Consider the following 19,474-nt stretch of genomic DNA (forward strand, 5'->3'; position numbering starts at 1 on the left):
AATTGTTTTGGTTTAATTTGGTTTATGGGGGTTTAACGTCCCAAAGCGACTCAGGCTATGAGGGACGCCGTAGTGAAGCGCTCCAAAAATTTGGACCACTTGGGGTTCTCTAACGTGCAGTGACATCACACAGTATACGGGCCTCAAGCATTTCGCCTCCATCGAAATTCGACCACCGCGGCCGTGATCGAACCCGCGCCTATCGGGTCAGCAGCCGAGCGCATTAACCACTAAGCCACCGTGGCAGCTACTTGATTAATTGTGTTGCGTTAAAAGAAATAGCTGCCCCGGAATTTTTGGACTGGGATGAATATATACAGCTTTTCAGAAACATTCTCCTAGCTATCAAATCGCTTGGGTCAACACAGCTCACGCCTAGCGGCGAGAAAACTGAAGCCAGGAGCATGAACTACCTGTGATCATTCAGTAGAACCCATACATGCATGAGAGAGGCATGTGCGGTATATTTGAGTCTTTGTTTTGCACCGTCATTGTTAGGGCACATGATTGTTTCATTCTGCATTTTCCGGACATATAAGTCATAATGTCAGCATAGCGTCTCTCAATCCTATATACGCGTGCGCTCGGCGTCTCGAGACGTCGTGTGAGGCATAGCTTAGCGTGACCGCTAAAACACTGTATTCGCAAAATGGGACACGAAACACTGGAAGTTTCATTGCGTTTAAAATATGTTTCCAACTCATGTCATCAAGTCATGATCAGACATAGTTCTTGTTTTGAGTCAGCAGTTTTATGACTGTCCGATCACACAGCCATAACTGATTTTTCTCCACGTGGGTCGACTCAGCTGGGCGGAGACCATAAGAAAAATGCGATGCAAGCTAGGTCATATACAATAACTTTTGCTAATCTAAAGCAAAACTGCTGATTTGAGAAAACAGTCGAAAAAGAAAAAAAAGAGTTTGGGGTTTGTTGAATGTTTTATTTTGCGAAACAGGCAAGTTTGGGACGTTCATAGCTGCAGCGCCACACCGTATTAGGACAACGTGCAAGGTCGTACTCTTTCTTCGTCATGCGATGGTGCGCGTTTGGATATTTAGTTGGGATTAGGCATATAAAGAAATTTTTCTCTACCGTTTCGGATTGCATGCCATTAGCTTCAGTGGGTGCGACACAAGGGAAGCGAAAGACAACACAGCACACGAGTACCTATATTCGTGATAAGCCGTAACCAAGCGTATATCGGAGGTCTGGGGCGATTCACTACAGGCCGGGCGAAGTGGCGCATCAGTGTCAGCGCTGCATCAGAGGTCTGGCTGAGGTGTGACCCGGAGGTACTTTCGGCCCGATGGTACGTTGTACCAAGTGACACCCTTGGGGAACAGCAGTGGGATCTCTTCGTCCTTGACCGACGGAACCACCATGCACGGTTCACCCGGCTGCGAGTTCATTGCCGAAAGAGGAACACTTGAGTTGGGAGTTGAGAACACTGGTATTCATACAGGCACGTCTATAAACGAACCGCTGCAATGCTTATTACAAGCTATTTATTTCAATGTTCTTCGAAAAATGTAAGGAAAAATATTAGAGAAACAACTCATGTAAGCACGCCGGGGCGTAAGCACAATGATTAAAAGCGGCAAATAAGCCGATTGAATGCTTAGAGAAGAGAAGAGATACACGCATAGTGTCATGAGCTGACGTTTGCCTTAATGCAGCCAATAAAGCCGTCTTTTAAAACTGGTGCTTAAGCCCAGAACACCAAAACGCTCATACAGGTGCGGTCAGAAGTGAATGTAAGGCGCGGAAACGTGACAGACCGTGTCGCAGCGCTTAGTGACGCGGGCTCGTATAACTGATTAGATCGGTCGTCAGGAAGCGGCAAGCGCTATCAGCAGACCCTTCTGCGTCCGGCGATCCCTCGGGGCGGCTCGAACGGGCGCTTGTTGCTTTATTGCGGCAACACCAAGGATTTATTTGGCGCTAGCTGCGGTGTGTTTGAAGTGAGGTTGGCGCCGTTTGAAGTGGGTCGGAAGCTTGCACGTGCGGCCTCAGACAATGAGCACATGCCGCTGCGGCTTACCTTGAATGTTTAGTTTAGTCATGATGCTGCCATCAGTGGCATGTCGCGGGGCACTGTTATAACGCGATAGCTTTAAGGGCCTCGTTGTCCAGAAAATACGGTGTTGGCGTTGTGAGAGAAAAATCACGAGCATGAATCTGGCAGGTGGTGCCCTGACAGCAACCTAGGAGGCAGGCGGGCCACCCAGTCATTTGACCTTGAGGCGTCATCCCGCCCTGGCCACCGGATAGTGAGCAGACTGCCCACCGCGGCATACGGCAGTTAAATTAATGATTGGTCGCTCGGGAAGCGCAACCTGGGCCGCACATGGCCCACCGCTGGGAGCACCTGCCATTGGAAGGCTGAGGCGCATTCGTTAGCCGCTGCACTATGGCACCAGGAAGGGTCATCATCATCATCATCATCATCAGCCTTATACACCCACTGCAGGGCAAAGGCCTCTCCCATGTCTCTCCAATTAACCCTATCCTTTGCCAGCTGCATCCACCCTTTGCCTGCAAACTTCTTAATCTCATCCACCCACCTAACCTTCTGCCGCCCCCTGCTCCGCTTACTTTCTCTTGGAATCCACTCAATTATCCTTAAGGACCAGCGGTTATCTTGCCTTCGCATTACATGCCCTGCCCAAGCCCATTTCTTTCTCTTGATTTCGACTAGGATGTCATTAACCAGTGTTTGTTCCCTCACCCACTCTGCCCGCTTCCGATCACTTAACGTTACACCTATCATTTTTCATTCCATGGCTCGCTGCGTTGTCCTTAACTTAAGCTGAACTCTTTTCGTTAGTCTCCACGTTTCTGCCCCGTAGGTGAGTACTGGTAAGATTATGCTGTTGTACACTTTCCTCTTGAGGGAAATTGGTAAACTGCCACTCATGATCTGCGAGAGTTTGCCATATGCGCTCCACCCCATTCTTATCCTTCTAGTTATCTCCCTCTCATGATCCGGATCAGCTGTCAGTACCTGCCCTAAGTAGACGTATTCCGTGACAATTTCTAGGCTCTCGCTGCCAATTGTGAACTGTTGTTCCCTTGCTAGGCTGTTGAACATTATCTTGGTTTTCTGCTTGTTAATTTTTAGACCCATCGATCTGCTCTGCCTGCCTAACTCATTGATCATGATTTGCAGTTGACGTCTTGAGTGACTCAGCAAGGCAATGTCATCAGCGAATCGATCTGCTCTGCCTGTCTAACTCATTGATCATGATTTGCAGTTCACGTCCTGAGTGACTCAGCAAGGCAATGTCATCAGTGAATGGCAGATTATTTAGGTATTCTCCATTTATTCTTATTCCCAACTGTTCCCAATTCAGGCCTCGAAATACCTCCTGTAAACATGCGGTGAACAGCATTGGCGAGATCGCGTCTCCTTGCCGGACGCCCTTCCTTATTGGAATTTTATTGCTGACTTTATGAAGGACTATGGTAGCTGTGCAGTTGCTATATATATCTTCCAGTATTTTGACATAAGGCTCTTCTACCCCCTGATTACGAAATGCCTGTATGACTGCTGAGGTTTCCACTGAGTCGAATTCTTTCTCGTAATCAATGAAAGCTATATATAGAGGTTGGTTATATTCTGCGCATTTCTCTATCACCTGATTGATAGTGTGAATATGATCTATTGTGGGATATCATTTACGAAAGCCTGCCTGATCATTTGGTTGATTAAAGTCTAACGTTGCCCTGACTCTATTAGCGATTACCTTAGTAAATACTTTGTAGGCAACGGATAGTAAGCTGACGGCCTGTAATTTTTCAAGTCCTTGGCGTCTCCCTTCTTATGAATTAAGATAATGTTTGCATTCTTCCAAGCTTCTGGTACAGTCGAGGTCATAAGGCATTCCGTATACAGGGTGGCTAGTTTTTCTAGCACGATGTCCCCTCCATCTTTCAACAGATCTGCTGTTACCTGATCCTCCCCAGCTGCTTTTCCCCTTTTCATTGCTTCTAAGGCTTTCTTTACTTCATCTTTCGTTACTGGCGAGATGACGCATTGCTGTGCACTGCTGTCTTTCTCATTAACGCTGTGACGTTCCTTGGGTGTGCTACGAGGGTCCCCGTTCGACGGCGCGGCGTAGACGGAGCCCCAAGTGACGGCGAAAGCACAACCGGACCCCCTTTCATGTTTCTACTGTATATGGCTGCAAGCAACTTGAGTGAGATTGCTTTTGGGCCTGCCGCCGTGGACCGCACGGAGACGACCCAGATGACAACGGCATCATCAATTACCGAGCCATACTCGTTGAGAGTGACGACCAGAACGAAGAGGTTTAAGCCCAACCGGACCCCCTTTCCATAGTGTCGGCACGAGTCGAACGCCGCCGCCGCCGCCGCCGCCGCCGCGGGGAAACGGGCTTTATCCTCCCCAATTGCCGTGGCCGTTCCAGGGCGGCATCGTTTCGGCGGGCCTGGCCCCGTGGCAAGACGGTGGGCATCATCAATCAACCCTCCCGAGCACATCCCAGGACAAGGGACCACTTTCCCGGCCTTTTAGTGACCTCGCGTTCCGGCCTTGAGGGGCGAGTGTCATTTGATGGAGAACGGAGGCCGGTGACCCGCGGGAACCGACTGCGGGCCAGAGCGCGCCTTACCACAGCCGACGCTATGCGCTACCTCGAAGACAACCTTCTTTCCCTCGGACTCAACACGTGAGGGGGGCGAGACCATAAGTGCGGCGGTGTGTTTGTGCGCCCAAGTGAAAGCCCTAGCCCCCCCCCCTTCTGGCGTGGGCGTCCTCACCCTAGGGAGTGTGGGGATAAGAGGATATAAAAATCGACAAGCAGTACGGAAGAAGGACGCTCAGGACGACATCGTTCGCCAAGGGGGCCTTCAGCGCCGAAGCCCGACGGCGTGCAGCTTCTGCCAGCAACCGTTCGAGATCAACTCCGGAGCCCCTCCATCGTCCCCATGAAGTCGTCGGCACGTAAGCTCGGACGCCCCAGCCTCTGATGTATAATCTTAATCATGTGTAATTATTGAATATATCTGTTTAAACTGAGCCATACGGTGTCTCTTTGCCTCTCCGTCCCGTGTGGACCTGCGCATTATGGGGGGTCATCACACTGGTGTCAGAAGTGGGGTCTCAAAAGCAAATGTCCTCTGAATGCTGCGACATTCATGACTTCAATATTGTAATCAAAAGGGAATCACGGGACTGATTGTGGGACCTTTACCCCCATTTTAGAGGCTTGAGGCACCGGAGGGCTTGAGTGAAAAAAAAATATGTCTATATCTGAGGGAGCTCCCACTCCACAGCCGTCGCTCGGAGCAAGCATGCTGGCATTAGGAAGCGTCATTCCGACGTTTACAGGAGATAAGACAGGGGTTCCAATCTGCGATTTCTTTTCCATGCTAGAAGAGATTGGGAAAATGGGGGGATGGTCCGATGCTCAAATGCTGGGAATGGCGAGGTGTAAGATGGCAGGAGCTGCTCATGATTTTGCATGGCGAGACGAAAACGTAAACTCCACAAAATCATTTGCGGAACTTAAGAAGCTCGCGTTTGAGCATTTCGACACTGAACCACGTCACGTGCGGGTACAGAGGTTCCGTGACGCCGGACAGATGGTAGGGGAGGACGTGCGAACGTTTGCGTCGCGGCTTCAGCGCGTAGCACGCGATACGTTAAGCAGGGAGGAGGAAGGGGACCAGCTAAGGAAGAAATACGCGGAGGATCTACTTAAAGAGGAAATGACCGCTTTGTTCGTGGCTGGTCTGCAAGACCCCGTGCGCCGGTTCGTGCTCTCGCGCAAGCCGAGCAATTTCGACCAAGCCGTGGCGGCCGCATTGGATGAGGAAAGAAATGAGGCGTTAACGACAGCCGCAGCGAGAGTACGCGTCATAGAGAGAGCGGTGCTCAACCCTGAGGTTGCTCTCTTGATAGAGCGGTTAGATCGCTTAGAACAGCTGCTATCTCAGCAGGTGGAACGCCAGGTTGAAGCGCGCGCTCAACAGCGCCCATTCGCGGGAAACCGGAGACCGCCACAAAGCTACAGGCGCGGTATGCGAGATTTTGAAGAAATCGTATGCTTCGCTTGCCAGGGTCGCGGACACATCGCCAGGTTCTGCCAAAACGTGCGCCGTGGGGAGCCACAAAGAGAAGCAGGCGAGACACGCCCTAAGCAAGCCTACAGCGGGGCTCCAGATACCGAGACAAAAAACTAGATAGTCCTCCCCAGCCTGAGGAGCGTGGGGAGGGAGCAGTGGATGATGAGGTGGTGGTAGTTTGTGTGGCCGACGAGGCATGCCCTGTTGTGCGTTGCAAATTAAATGGTTGTTGCATGGAATTGTTGATAGATACGGGGTCAAAGGTGACATTGCTAAGGAGAGCAGTTTTAACACGCTTCGAAGGAAGGGGGACGCGAGGTGTTGGAAGCGTCTGGTGGTATGGCAACCAAATTTGTAGGCATAACGGGGGATCCTCTTGGCATAAGTGGACTCTACCGGCTACACTTCTCTCTCGGCGGAATTGCATTGGAGCACCCCTGCTACGTATGCCCGGACACGGTGTCTCTGCCAAACGGAGTGTCAGGTATATTAGGGCAGGATTTTTTGAGAAAAGGGAAGGTAGTAGTCTCATTCTCTGAGGAAGAGGTTAATGCGGGCGGCTCAAAAGTTCCGTTTTTGAACAGGAGAGGGGCTGAGATTCGCATTACCGATATTGACACCCGTCAAACAGTGGGATCATTGGAGAAGGTATATTCGCGGGTTGCCGTCAGGCTGGTCGATGAGGCGGTCGTCCTTCCTTGGTCGGAGCACATTTTGTACGCGTTTGTGCCTTCAGATGTAGAGAGCGGCGCAGTGGGAGTGCTTGAGCCGGTCGACTCTCTCAGCAATGGCCTGAAGGCAGCCGCGTGCCTCGTGACAGTTAATGACGCCCACAGAGTGCCCCTACGGGTGGTTAACTGTAGCCAGCAGCCACTGAGCCTTCCCAAGAACAAAACTTTGGCTTTCTTCACCTCTGCGATAGAGAAACATGAGCCCACCGATACGGTACTCGCAACTGTAGAGCATGCTAGCCCTTCGGCTGCTCCAAAGGTGTCGTTCGATCTTTCTCACGTAAAATCCAGGGAGAGGGAGGCTCTGGCTGGTTTGCTGAACGACTACTCGGAGGTATTCGCCGCGTCCAACCTGGATTTGGGCTGCTGTGGCGTTATAAAGCACAGGATAGAAACTGGCACTTCATCGCCCGTTTACCAGCGTGCGTACAGGATTCCTTACTCCCAACGTGAGGAGATGGAGCGGCAGGTGCAGGACCTGATTGATCGCGGCATTGTCGAACACTCAAAGTCACCCTGGGGAGCACCAGCACTATTGGTGGAAAAGCCAGATGGCTCGTATCGATTGGTAGTGGACTACCGCAAACTAAATGCCGTAACTCGCATCGATCCATGCCCCATCCCCAATATACAGGAGACGCTTTCTCAGCTGGGCTCTGCCAGGTACTTCACGGTAGTGGACATGGCGGCGGGATTCTGGCAGATAGCAATGGATCCGGCAGATGCCAAGAAAACGGCATTCTTCACGCTCTGAGGGCACTATGAATGGAAAAGAATGCCGATGGGTCTGGCCAACAGCCCTGCTGTCTGGCAGAGAACCGCTGATGTTATCCTGGCAGGTCTTCTGGGGAGGCTGTGCTTCGTGTATATGGATGACATAATCATATACAGTGACAGTTTTGAGAACCATTTGCGCGATATTGAGCAGGTTTTGGTGCGACTAAGAGGAGCGGGTCTCAAGCTGAAGCCCTCTAAGTGCCAATTCCTCAAAAACGAGGTGAAATACCTCGGGCACGTTGTTTCAGCTGACGGCGTGCGACCGGACTCTGAGAAACTAAGGTGTGTCTCGGATTTTCCATCCCCGACTAGCGTCCGCCAGGTCCGGCAGTTTCTCGGCCTGATCAGTTACTACCGAAGGCACATAGAGGAGTTCGCCAAGCTCGCTAAGCCGCTTACCGCCTTAACAGCCAAAAATGTCGCCTTTCGCTGGGACGAAAACGCGGAGGATGCTTTTGGGGCCCTGAAAAGGAAGCTAATGAGTGCACCGCTGTTGCGCCTCCCGGATTTTAATTTGCCCTTCGTTATGGCCACAGATGCGTCAAAGTTCGCAGTTGGTGCCGTGCTATCTCAGGTTATCGAGGGCAAAGAACATCCCGTTGCTTTTGCTAGCCGACAGCTGAGCCCCACAGAGCAAAAGTACGGAGCTACGGAAAGGGAGTGCCTCGCCGTTGTCTGGGCAGTAAAGCACTTCAGATGCTACCTTTACGGCCGCAAATTCAAGCTAGTCACAGACTGCCATCCTCTGAAATGGGTGATGAGTGTCAGGGACCCTAGCTCGCGACTCGCTAGATGGAATCTACACCTGCAGGAATACTGCTTTGAAGTTGAGCACAAGTCAGGAAAGACACATCTGAATGCTGATGCACTCAGCCGCACAGCTGCCGTGGCAGCTATAGATGAGTTTGTCCCCGTAGACGACCCCGCCGAATTACGCACAGAGCAGTGCAAAGATCCTGACCTGAAGGGAATAATCGAAAGCTTAGACGGCGCACCGTCTCACCCCGAACAGCTAGGTTATTTCATTGGCAAAGACGGCACCCTGTGTCGGCGCACGAGGCCAACCAGGAAAGGGAGACCAGAGAAAACCGCTTGGGAGAGAGTCGTCATACCTCGGCCGTGGACAGAAAGGGTTCTTCGCGCGCTTCACGATGCGCCATGCGCCGGTCATTTTGGCGTAGCGAAGACACGCAGGCGTGTGGAGCGTTTGTACTATTGGAGTGGCATGCGACAGGATGTTAGAGACTACTGTGCGAAGTGTCATTCCTGTCTCGAAAGAAAAACACCCAAGGGACGAAGACCAGCTCCAATTCAGCCGTTCCCTGAGGTTTCGGCTCCCTTCGAGCGGACAGGTATGGACATAATGGGCCCATTGCCCACGACCACTTCCGGAAACAAGTACATTTTAGTATTTGTCGATCACCTTTCAAAATACGCGGAAGTGGTAGCACTCCCAGATCAGAAGGCAGACACGGTTGCAAGAGCATTTGTCGAACAGATCGTGCTCCGACATGGACCCCCGAGGCAACTCTTGACAGATCGGGGAACGAACTTCGTGTCGCAGCTAATGAGGAGAGTTTGCGAGCTGCTTAAGATCGCTAAGAAGCAGACAACACCGTACCATCCGGCTTGCAACGGCGCGGTGGAGCGACTGAACCAAACCGTGGCCGGGTTCCGGTCGCATTTTGTCTCGCGCGACCAGCGGGACTGGGACTTGTGGCTCCCGTATGCAATGTTTGCCTACAATTCCGCAGCACACGAGAGCACTGGCGAATCGCCATTCTTTCTTCTCTACGGCCGAGACCCGGACCAGCCTAGTGAAGTGCCAGAGGGCCCCCGTCGTGTCCCATACGCTTCACTGGACGACTATAAGGTTGAGCTAGAATCGCGCTTGCAAGTGGCGAGGGACATCGCAAAGGAGGCCTTTAAGAAAGCGCCGAAGCGCAGGAAGGAGGTGCACGATCGCAGTGCTAGAGACGCGCCTTTTGATGTGGGGGACAGCGTGTACATTGAAAACTGCCAAAGGCAGATTGGGCTAGCTCGTAAGTTCCAGACGAAGTGGAGAGGACAGTGCGAGGTTGTCGAGAAGATTTCCCCGGTAAACTTCAGAGTCCAAGACGTGAACCGGCGCTTGATAAGGATACACGCAAATCGCCTCAAGTTGGCACCGGTTCAGTATTCACGAAATGAGGAAAGGGAAAGCGCGGATTTTGATGGGGACAGAAGTGAAGCGGAGCGCGCAGATAGTTCGCAAGAAACGCCCTCTCCTGCATTTGTTCGGCAGGCGCCAGAGGTGACGGCCGGAATGCCACCGGATTTACTTCATGCATTGCTAGAAGAAGAAGAAGCGCGCGAGGTTGCCGCGCAGATAACGCCAGGAGAGGCTCCTGCCACGAGCCCTCGCGAGTCCCAAAGCAGACAAAGGGTCACAGACTTACTTAGTATGACTCATGAAGGCCGATATCCGCTGCGAAATCGGAAAGCTAAGTCGGACTAATGGCGTAAACAGGGCGGAGTTGTGAACTGGTTAGAATTGTGTAATGCCGCAGCTCATAACATTGCTATGTGCTTATGTGTTAAGTTATCGGAGTTGGTAGTTAAACCTTTCTGTCATTAAGTAACACCTTCACAGGAGAGCATGCGGAGCGCATGCAGAACCTGCCCTACTTCCTTTCGTTATCTATATTTTTGTCTGTGCCGTGATCGTGCTAGAAGTGGGAGCTCCTTTGTAACTGGGGTAAATTTATTTCGTCCAGTTTGGACTAGAAAGGAGAAGCTTGGGTGCTGAGTTTCATGTTTGTCTGTAAAAGAACAGTGCTGCCCCTGGAGACGCCAGTTATGACAACGGAGGCATATGGTGTTGTGCAGTGGTGTTGAGTGCAGAGAAAAGTGTTTTGTCGGACGCACTGTGCGAGGCGATTCAGAAAGACAAGGGGAGCTGCATGGACTCAAATGTTCGGAGAACATTCTTCTGGAGGGTGAGCGAGTGTGACGTTCCTTGTGTGTGCTACGAGGGTCCCCGTTCGACGGCGCGGCGTAGACGGAGCCCCCAGTGGCGGCGAAAGCACAACCGGACCCCCTTTCATGTTTCTACTGTATATGGCTGCAAGCAACTTGAGTGAGATTGCTTTTGGGCCTGCCGCCGTGGACCGCACGGAGACGACCCAGATGACAGCGGCATCATCAATTACCGAGCCATACTCGTTGAGTGTGACGACCAGAACGAAGGGGTTTAAGCCCAACCGGACCCCCTTTCCATAGTGTCGGCACGAGTCGAACGCCGCCGCCGCCGCCGCCGCGGGGAAACGGGCTTTATCCTCCCCAATTACCGTGGCCGTTCCAGGGCGGCCTCGTTCCGGCGGGCCTGGCCCCGTGGCAAGACGGTGGGCATCATCAATCAACCCTTCCGAGCACATCCCAGGACAAGGGACCACTTTCCCGGCCTTTTAGTGACCTCGCGTTCCGGCCTTGAGGGGCGAGTGTCATTTGATGGAGAACGGAGGCCGGTGACCCGCGGGAACCGACAGCGGGCCAGAGCGCGCCTTACCACAGCCGACGCTATGCGCTACCTCGAAGACAACCTTCTTTCCCTCGGACTCAACACGTGAGGGGGGCGAGACCATAAGTGCGGCGGTGCGTTTGTGCGCCCAAGTGAAAGCCCTAGCCCCTCCCCCCCCTTCTTATGTGGGCGTCCTCACCCTAGGGAGTGTGGGGATAAGAGGATATAAAAATCGACAAGCAGTACGGAAGAAGGACGCTCAGGACGACATCGTTCGCCAAGGAAGCCTTCAGCGCCGAAGCCCGACGGCGTGCAGCTTCTGCCAGCAACCATTCGAGATCAACTCCGGAGCCCCTCCATCGTCCCCATGAAGTCGTCGGCACGTAAGCTCGGACGCCCCAGCCTCTGATGTATAATCTTAATCATGTGTAATTATTGAATATATCTGTTTGTTTAAACTGAGCCATACGGTGTCTCTTTGCCTCTCCGTCCCGTGTGGACCTGCGCATTAGGGGGGGTCATCACAACGCTCTGATTGCATTGGCTACTGTACAGGTCTGTGTAGAACTCTTCGGCTACGTTAACTATCTTATCCATATTGCTAATGACATTGCCCTGCTTGTCTCTTAATGCATACATCTGGTTTTTACCTATGCCTAGTTTCCTTTTCACTGTTTTTAGGCTACGTCAATTCTTTATAGCATGCTCGATTCTCTCCATATTAAACTTCCTTATGTCGGCTACCTTGCGCTTATTTATTAGCTTTGATAGCTCCGTTAGTTCTATTCTATCGGTAGGGTTAGATGCCCTCATGTTTTGGCGCTTCTTAATCAGATCTTTCGTCACCTGAGATAGCTTCCCGGTATTCTTTCGAACTGTCCTACCGCCTACTTCTACTGCGCACTCTGTAATTATTGATGTCAGATTATCGTGCATTGAATGAACATCAAGATCATCTTCCTCAGTTAAAGCCGAATATCTGTTTTGCAGCGCTATCCTAAACTCCTGTGCTTTCCCTCTTACGGCTAACTCGTTAATGGTCTTCTTCTTCACTAGCTTCTTCCGTTCCCTCTTCAAGTCTAAGCTAATTCTAGACCTTACCATTCTGTGGTCGCTACAACGCACCTTTCCGAGGACGGCCACATCCTGAATGATGCCAGGTTTAGCGCATAGTATGAAGTCGATTTCATTTTTAATCTCACCATTGGGGCTCTTCCAGGTCCACTTCCTGTTTTCTCGTTTACCGAAGAAGGTATTCATGATCCATAAATTATTTCTATCCGCGAATTCGAGTAATAACTCTCCCCTGCTATTTCTAGAGCCTATCCCATAGTCACCTACCGCCTGGTCGTCAGCCTGCTTCTTGCCCACCTTCGCATTGAAGTCGCCCATCAGTACTGTGTACTGCGATTTTACTTTATTCATTGCTGATTCTACGTCCTTATAGAAACTTTCAATGGTCTGGTCATCATGGCTGGATGTGGGTGCGTAGGCCTGCACCACTTTCAGCTTGTACCTCCTATTCAGCCTAATTACTATGGCTGCTACCCTCTCGTTAATACTGTAGAACGCCTCTATGTTGCCAGCTATATCCTTATTAATGAGGAATCCCACACCTAGTTCTCTTCTATCCTCTAACCCGCGATAGCACAGTATGTATCCGTCCTTTAGTACTGTATACGCCTCACCTGTCCTCCTAACTTCGCTAAGCCCTATCACATCCCATTTAATTCCCGCTAGTTCCTCAAACAGCACTGCTAGGCTAGCCTCACTAGCTAAAGTTCTAGCGTTAAACGTTGCCAGGTTCAGATTCCAATGGCGGCCTGTCCGGAGCCAGAGATTCTTAGCACCCTCCACTGCGTCACAGGTCTGACCGCCGCCGTGGTCAGTTGCTCTGCAGCCGCTGGGGACTGAGGGCCGAGGGTTAATTGGTTTTATCATAGAGGGTTGTGGCCAAGTACTACAGCAGGGTGGCCAAATCCTGCTCTGGTGAGAGCAGGAAGGGTATGAGGATTCAAAGAGATATATGGATACAATGTATAGAATGACCGTCTGCGTGTAAGGGAATTAACCCAATACGCTGTCGCGTCATATCCTTAAGGCGGAGCTAAAAACGCCCCTTCAATTTTTTATTTCGTGTGCTCGAGTCGAAAGCCTTCGTTTTTGCTTCTCCTCAGGCGGAAGCCGCGCTCAGGAGCGGAATCCTTCATTCGATGCTGAGAGAGAAAAAAAAGCGTAAGAACGCGCTGAAATTTGCTGAAATTCTACCGCAGCGATAGCAGAGTGGTTGAGCGTCCGCCTCGCATGCGGGAGGTGCGGGAATCGGTCCCCACTGCCGCCGGGTACCCACCGGTGATACAATGTGTACAAGCTTTCCCTGGCCTGGTGCTCGGTTTATTTAGGGTGAAATGTTTGGAAAATGGGTCTTTTACCCCACCTTGAGTAATAGAAAAATACCTTGTGCCATGGCGCTCTTTAGGAATACATGCCGTCGCGCCACGAAAAACCCATAATCACTATCATTTCCTCAAATTGCTGACCGTGGCCAATCAAATTTTGCTGAAAACACCTACTCAGAAGAAATTATTTTTGAGAGATTGGAAGGCCCTGTTGCTATTGCGGTTGCAATTTTTCAATCATAATGCTCCTTAGACCTCATAAATCTTGCATTCCAGGGAACAGAAATGGAATACTAGCTAAATTTTATTACAAGACGGTTCTCTTTACGCTGGTTGTCCATAAATGCGCTATTTTAGTTCAATTTACTTTCTGCCCTTCATTTCAAACAAACTTGTAAATAAATAGTTAACCTCCTTTCCTCGAGTAACGTGAATGTTTGCGAGTTAGAACCACCTTGTCATCAAGAAACCACGATTTCATCATCTCTCTCCGGAAGTATGGGTCGCTTCTGAGAGGCTCTGAAATTAGCGAGCTAGCCTCATAAACAAACGGCCTGCGCATTACACAATATTTAAAACGCTCATATGGCGTTGTGGAGTTCGCTGACCTTTTCGCGAACTCGTTGGTGTTGTGTTCGCAAGGAAGGCTGCTCTAGTGGGGTCGGAAGTCACCAACAAAGGGGCCCGTCCCGTCCCTGCCTCCCCTTCGTGCGGCGGACGTCCTCGTTTACGCCGCGCCGTCACGGGCATGACCCGCCGGGAAAAACGCTAACCATGTACAGCTGTCGACATGTGGTCGTTGTCAAGAGGTTGACGAGGTTTCGGGGGCGCACGAGATACGGCTGAGTATTAGCCGAGTGACCGGAAACCCACTATTCCCGTAACGACTGTGTTCGTCTCTTGGGGTGTGTTCTGTAAACACTTTAGGGATCGTTTCGTCGACATATGTCTGTCGCATGTGCGACAGAGAGAGGAGAGTCGTAACGGCTGGGCCGTGGGTGCCGTGGAAGAGGGTGGTCGCGTTTGGGCTGTTTGTGTATTTGATTGCAACCTCTCCTTTCCCAAATGTTTAATCAGCACTCTTTCCCAAATCTGTGATTAGTGGGCGGAAACCTTATTTTCCATTCCCTAACCACTTATTGGTGAGGTGTGTCTCTTGTAATCTTATTGGTGGCTGTCCCCGCTCTGGGCGGAGACAGAGGGTTTAAAAACAAGCACGCTGGGTTGAACGAGGGCTGAATTCGTCTGATCAACGGTTTAGTCATGTAAATAGTTTTCTCCTTGCTTTGTTTCTTCTGGTTTTGTTTATCTTGTAAATAAATAGTTAACCTCCTTTCCTCGAGTAACGTGAATGTTTGCGAGTTAGAACCACCGGGTCATCAAGAAACCCCGATTTCATCATCAACAAGGTGTTTCCTCTCATCACCACCTGAAGGGGGAAACTCAACTGGCGTTCTCCCTGTCTTTCAGTCACGATCGAATGAAGGATTCTGTTCCTGAGCGCGACTGCCGCCTGAGAAGAAGCCAAAACGAAGCCTTTCGACTTCAGCACAAGAAGTAAAGCAGTGTCTCGAGGTACACGCCACTTATGGCAGGATCATGACTAAGCTAAACAACCAAGGCAGGCCGTCGCCGTTGCGTGTACTCGTTGCCCGAGGCTGCACGCGCCAGCTGCCGTCGACCCACTTTAAAGCAGCGCGAACCGCTCTTCAAGCGCATCGCAGCTAGCGCCAAAGAAATCCCTGGTGTTGCAATTTCAAAGCAACACTTGTACCCTCTTGAGCCGCTGAGAGTGAACGCCGGACGCTCAAGATAAGGGTCTGCCGATAGCGCGCGCCGCTTCCTGGCGACTGAGCTAATCAGTTATGCAAGCCGGCGTTAAAAAGCGCTGTGGCACGGTCGGCCCCCACTGTCACGTCTTCCATTTACTTCTGATAGCACCTGTACAGAGGGCAAAACGCTTGCCTAGAACACGTTCTGGGCGTGTTTCGGGCTGAACACGCGATATCTAGTGATAAAAGTTGGTTAAAAATGGTCTGGATGTAAGCATGTGCAGTTAACGAATATGATTTGATCCTCATGTTTGCCTTCCTGGCCGCGGCGGCTTCGGGAGCTGCCGAGCACACAGTTCGGTCGTTCTAGACATGTTCTTTGACTCCTGTACATCTCAGTACAGCTGGCTGTACTGAAGATGGCTAAAGCGGCTGTCAGTCACGAAGACAAATCAATGCACGCAGATCAAGAAGCAACTTCGAGAACCGCTCTTCTGTTTTGTACGCAAGGAAGGCAGTGTAATGCGGTAAAGCATTGGAACTGAGGGCGTCTGATTTGTGAATGGAAGAACAAGGGAGCGAACTATATAAGTCTGAAAAGGACTATAGAGCATCAAATCTACGTGCCTCAGACGCGTAGCCAGTGAAAACACAGTCGAAAATTGTCCCAAGTTAGTTTTGTCACAGCAATACGACGAGACGCAGGCAAATAATCAAATGAGTGTTGCTGCGGCGTCGCTTCAGCTACAGCCGCCTTGATCGGTCTCGCCTACAGTAGCCTTGTTTACATGAGCCCGACAGCGGCGGGTCGAGTAGGGGCGCGTCAGATGTCGGGCTGACCATCCCGACGCGACTGCGTTTATATGGACCCGTTTTCTGTCGGGCAGAGATCGCCGCTACCCCTAACGTCGAGCAAGCAAACCACGCGCGAATGCTAGAAGGCTTGCGCAGCGCCGCCAGACCAGAGAGGAGGCGATAAGCCGACGCGGCAGCGTATACATGCTCCTTCCGAGCCCCTGCAGTCAGGCCGGCCCAGCTCACTCGACGATCACTTACCTCGACCCCGTAGAGTACACATGAGCCCGACAACCAGTTTTCTGCCCGACAGCCCACTTAACCCGACAGCCCACTTAACCCGAGTTTTGTCGGGCTCATGTAAACCCTCAGAGTGTTTAACACTGCCCTGTCCCATCTTCGAAACTTGCGACTACTGCGCAAGTTGTGCTTTTTAAAACACAGCTCTTTTGTCAACTTCACACGGCTTCCATAAACCCAAGATTAGCGCTAGGCTTATAACCTTCTCATGTGTTGAAAAGTCTGCGCCATAGAGGCTGACACAATAAAAGGAAGCATCCATCGCCACTGATGACCCGAAAAGATACACCGCCATTCTCACGATAACCTTGAGGGATCTCACCATCCAATTGGCCGGAGTGGCCACCTTCTTTTCTTCAGTCAGCTTGAGGGACGCAACAGCTCGAAACAGCTCCCTGTGGAGGAAGCAGTAGTTGTCTGAGCTGAGCCCGGCGATCATCTGTTTATCAAATAATAATACGAACGCGATTCCTTCCTTCGTTTGCTAATCATCTTTAAAGACATTTCAATCAATTAAAAAACACAGTGAACACTAAAGAATCAACTTGTTCCTAAAAGAAGGAACACGTGCAGTTGTAGTGTCGAGTGTTTTTAAGCGCATGGGACGCACCAAGTAAAACTCAGCCTGACGCGAAAGTTGTGACAGAGGACATCAGAGTTGCGGTCCTCTCATTCCTTTGTGTTGAGCTACTTATTTTCTGAAAAGAATAAAAGCTGTGTTGCATGCACCCGTTACTTAGCAAGACATAACTTTCTCTCATGATGAGAACGAAACAAAATTGGCAGTGGCTTAGCTCGGCTATGCCAGGATAAAGGTATCGAAAGCTAAGCCATAGCTTGGTTAGCCTTGGTTAATCTTGAATGCAAGTCCAGGTTAGTCTGGTTGTCTGGCTAGTTGCTGTCACGTGGTCCGTCACGCGGTTGGTCACGTGACCAGTAACGTGTTGCGGTGCGACCACGGTGGGACTGCGAGCACCGCGAAACTGCGAGTTCGTGGCCAATGTAGCTGTCCCTACAAAAGCAGCAGCATATACATAACATAATAAATATAGGCAGAGTCCAGTTACTTTCACTGTCACTTTGAGTCAAAGCCTTTTGAGTGTAGTTAACGTGCGCACAACCGGCTGTTGGTGATGGTGGGAACGGGATGCCATGGAGGAAAAGTTCTGTTCTTTGTTTTATTTTTTGCTCCAACAAAGACGTTATGGTTAAAAATTAGAGGACTTACGGAAAGTTTCGTCCGCTTGTTGCTGGGTATAGCATAGAGAGCTTCAATTTTTTGTCGGGCCCAATAATAAAGACCTATTAGAGCAAGGAGAAAAAAAATAGTTATCATTCATCCAATGAATAAACAAATTTTCACTGCATCAAAGGGCTAAATATTGGTTTATTACGTCTTAATCGTGAGGGAGTCTGCAAAGGTGGTCGTAAAGACTCGTTAAAAGGACTGAAACGCCGCAGAAAGCTGCAACCAACATAAATTTATGGCCCCTGAGCCGATCGTGCACTTCCAGTTTCATTTAGACGTGTGCTAATTGCCCTCAGCTGCACAACTTTGCTTTAGTTCATAAGTTTCAATGCAGTGTGAGCTTTTGCATGCTTGGAAAAATGATGTCTGGGTGTCAGGAAACGCTCACACTGGCGGAGCTTGTAATGGATTAGAGGGTTCTTCGGTAATTCTAGCTGTAGCTCTATCGCTTTAGTAATCTCGAAAAAGAACAGTGGGCTAAAATGTGAGTGGCAGAGGCCGGAAAACGAGCAAAACATCCCCGCTTGCTACTTTGCTTCAGTGGAACAGACACACGAGGTTGACATGCATTGCTAGGAGTTCGGGACAAGCGCTTCTAGTTACCTTGGATGCCAGCACATGGTGCATGGATTCCAACATTCAAAAATAGCGCGCTGGCATAATCTGTGACTCAAGAAAGTAAGAGAATGACAGAATGTCTGGAGGATTAAACGGGATAGACCACTAGGCTTAGCGGCACTGGCTGGACGCTGTCCGCGATTTCTGGTAATGAATTATAACGTGAAAACTTATTGGATATATACAGCGTATGGAATCACACAGTGCACTGAGGGGCACCACCAGTGGCCAATGCGCATGTGCTACTACAGTAATGTATTCGTTGTCTTGCGCTTCTGTTATTCTATAGTGTGTTTCGAACGAGTATAAAACGTTGCAGGTATAGCGTAAAAGCCTGTAGTAGGTCCCTCGTGTTATTCAGATGTTTCTTTCTTCCGCTTCATTTATCGCACTTCCCACATAGAGCACCCCCTCTGCTTTTTATCGGTAGCCACGGTGCGCACAGTGTGATTGACGAAGCTGAACAGATATTCCTTGAGCGACAAGCAATGGAAATTAAGTTACGGAGAGCGGATTTCCTCCCCGACGAGGCTTCTGTTGCTATCGCGATAATAACAGTTTCATAAATGCCCCTTCGTAAAAGCGGCAGTTTTGTGACGCGCCTGAAAGGCGGAGTCAGCGCTACAGGCTTAGCTGGTTGCAGCATGGCCGGGGGGGGGGGGGGGGATGACACGCACCGCCCTGCAGGTGAGCGGTATGCCCTCGCTGTCCTTGTCGATGGGGTCCAGCATGCCCAGCTGCACGGCCAGCTCGCGCTTCTCGTCCGATATGATGGGGAACGGCAGGTCCGTCACGCGCAGATCGTTGAACGCGATGATGTCCTGCAGCGCAGCGACCACGCACGGTTGGAAAACAAGTCAGCAATGGAGGAGAAACTCCCCTGCTTCTCCAGAAATCGAACTCTTTACTTTAGCCACGAAAAAGAAGTAATGGAATGAAACAAAAAGAAACAAGAAATCGGGAAGATAAAACCCACAAATTAGTAAATAATAAGAAAATAGAAATGAAAAATAAAAGAAAAGAAAAGGAAAACCATGAAAATCTTTAAAAACAAAATGAAATAATAAACGAAGAAAAATAAAAGGTAAACCAAGAAAGGAACACAACAAAAATTACAGGAAATAAAACAATTTAAAAACGAAGGGAGAAAGAGAGGACTGGAAAGTCATTTCCACTCATAAGCAGACTTATGTGCAATAGACCTAAGTGCTATCTTGGAACACCAACGAGCCCTCAGGAGG

The 19,474-nt window shown here is 50.3% G+C and overlaps 1 protein-coding gene across 1 annotated transcript in view; it reads right to left on the reverse strand.

The window, feature by feature from the left end:
• Positions 1-1,093: 1,093 nt before the first annotated feature.
• LOC144100951 (peroxiredoxin-6-like) overlaps positions 1,094-19,474 on the reverse strand; it is a 50,310-nt gene continuing 31,929 nt past the window's right edge. Inside the window, exons 3-6 of the mRNA XM_077633887.1 lie at positions 18,911-19,054; positions 17,595-17,668; positions 16,689-16,761; positions 1,094-1,400 (exon numbers count right to left, since the gene is read on the reverse strand). Coding sequence (XP_077490013.1) covers positions 1,266-1,400; positions 16,689-16,761; positions 17,595-17,668; positions 18,911-19,054 — 426 coding nt within the window. The 3' untranslated portion in view covers positions 1,094-1,265. The remainder of the gene's footprint in view (positions 1,401-16,688; positions 16,762-17,594; positions 17,669-18,910; positions 19,055-19,474) is intronic.

This window comes from Amblyomma americanum, chromosome 1 (assembly GCF_052857255.1).
Source record: "Amblyomma americanum isolate KBUSLIRL-KWMA chromosome 1, ASM5285725v1, whole genome shotgun sequence".
Classification (NCBI taxonomy): domain Eukaryota; kingdom Metazoa; phylum Arthropoda; class Arachnida; order Ixodida; family Ixodidae; genus Amblyomma; species Amblyomma americanum.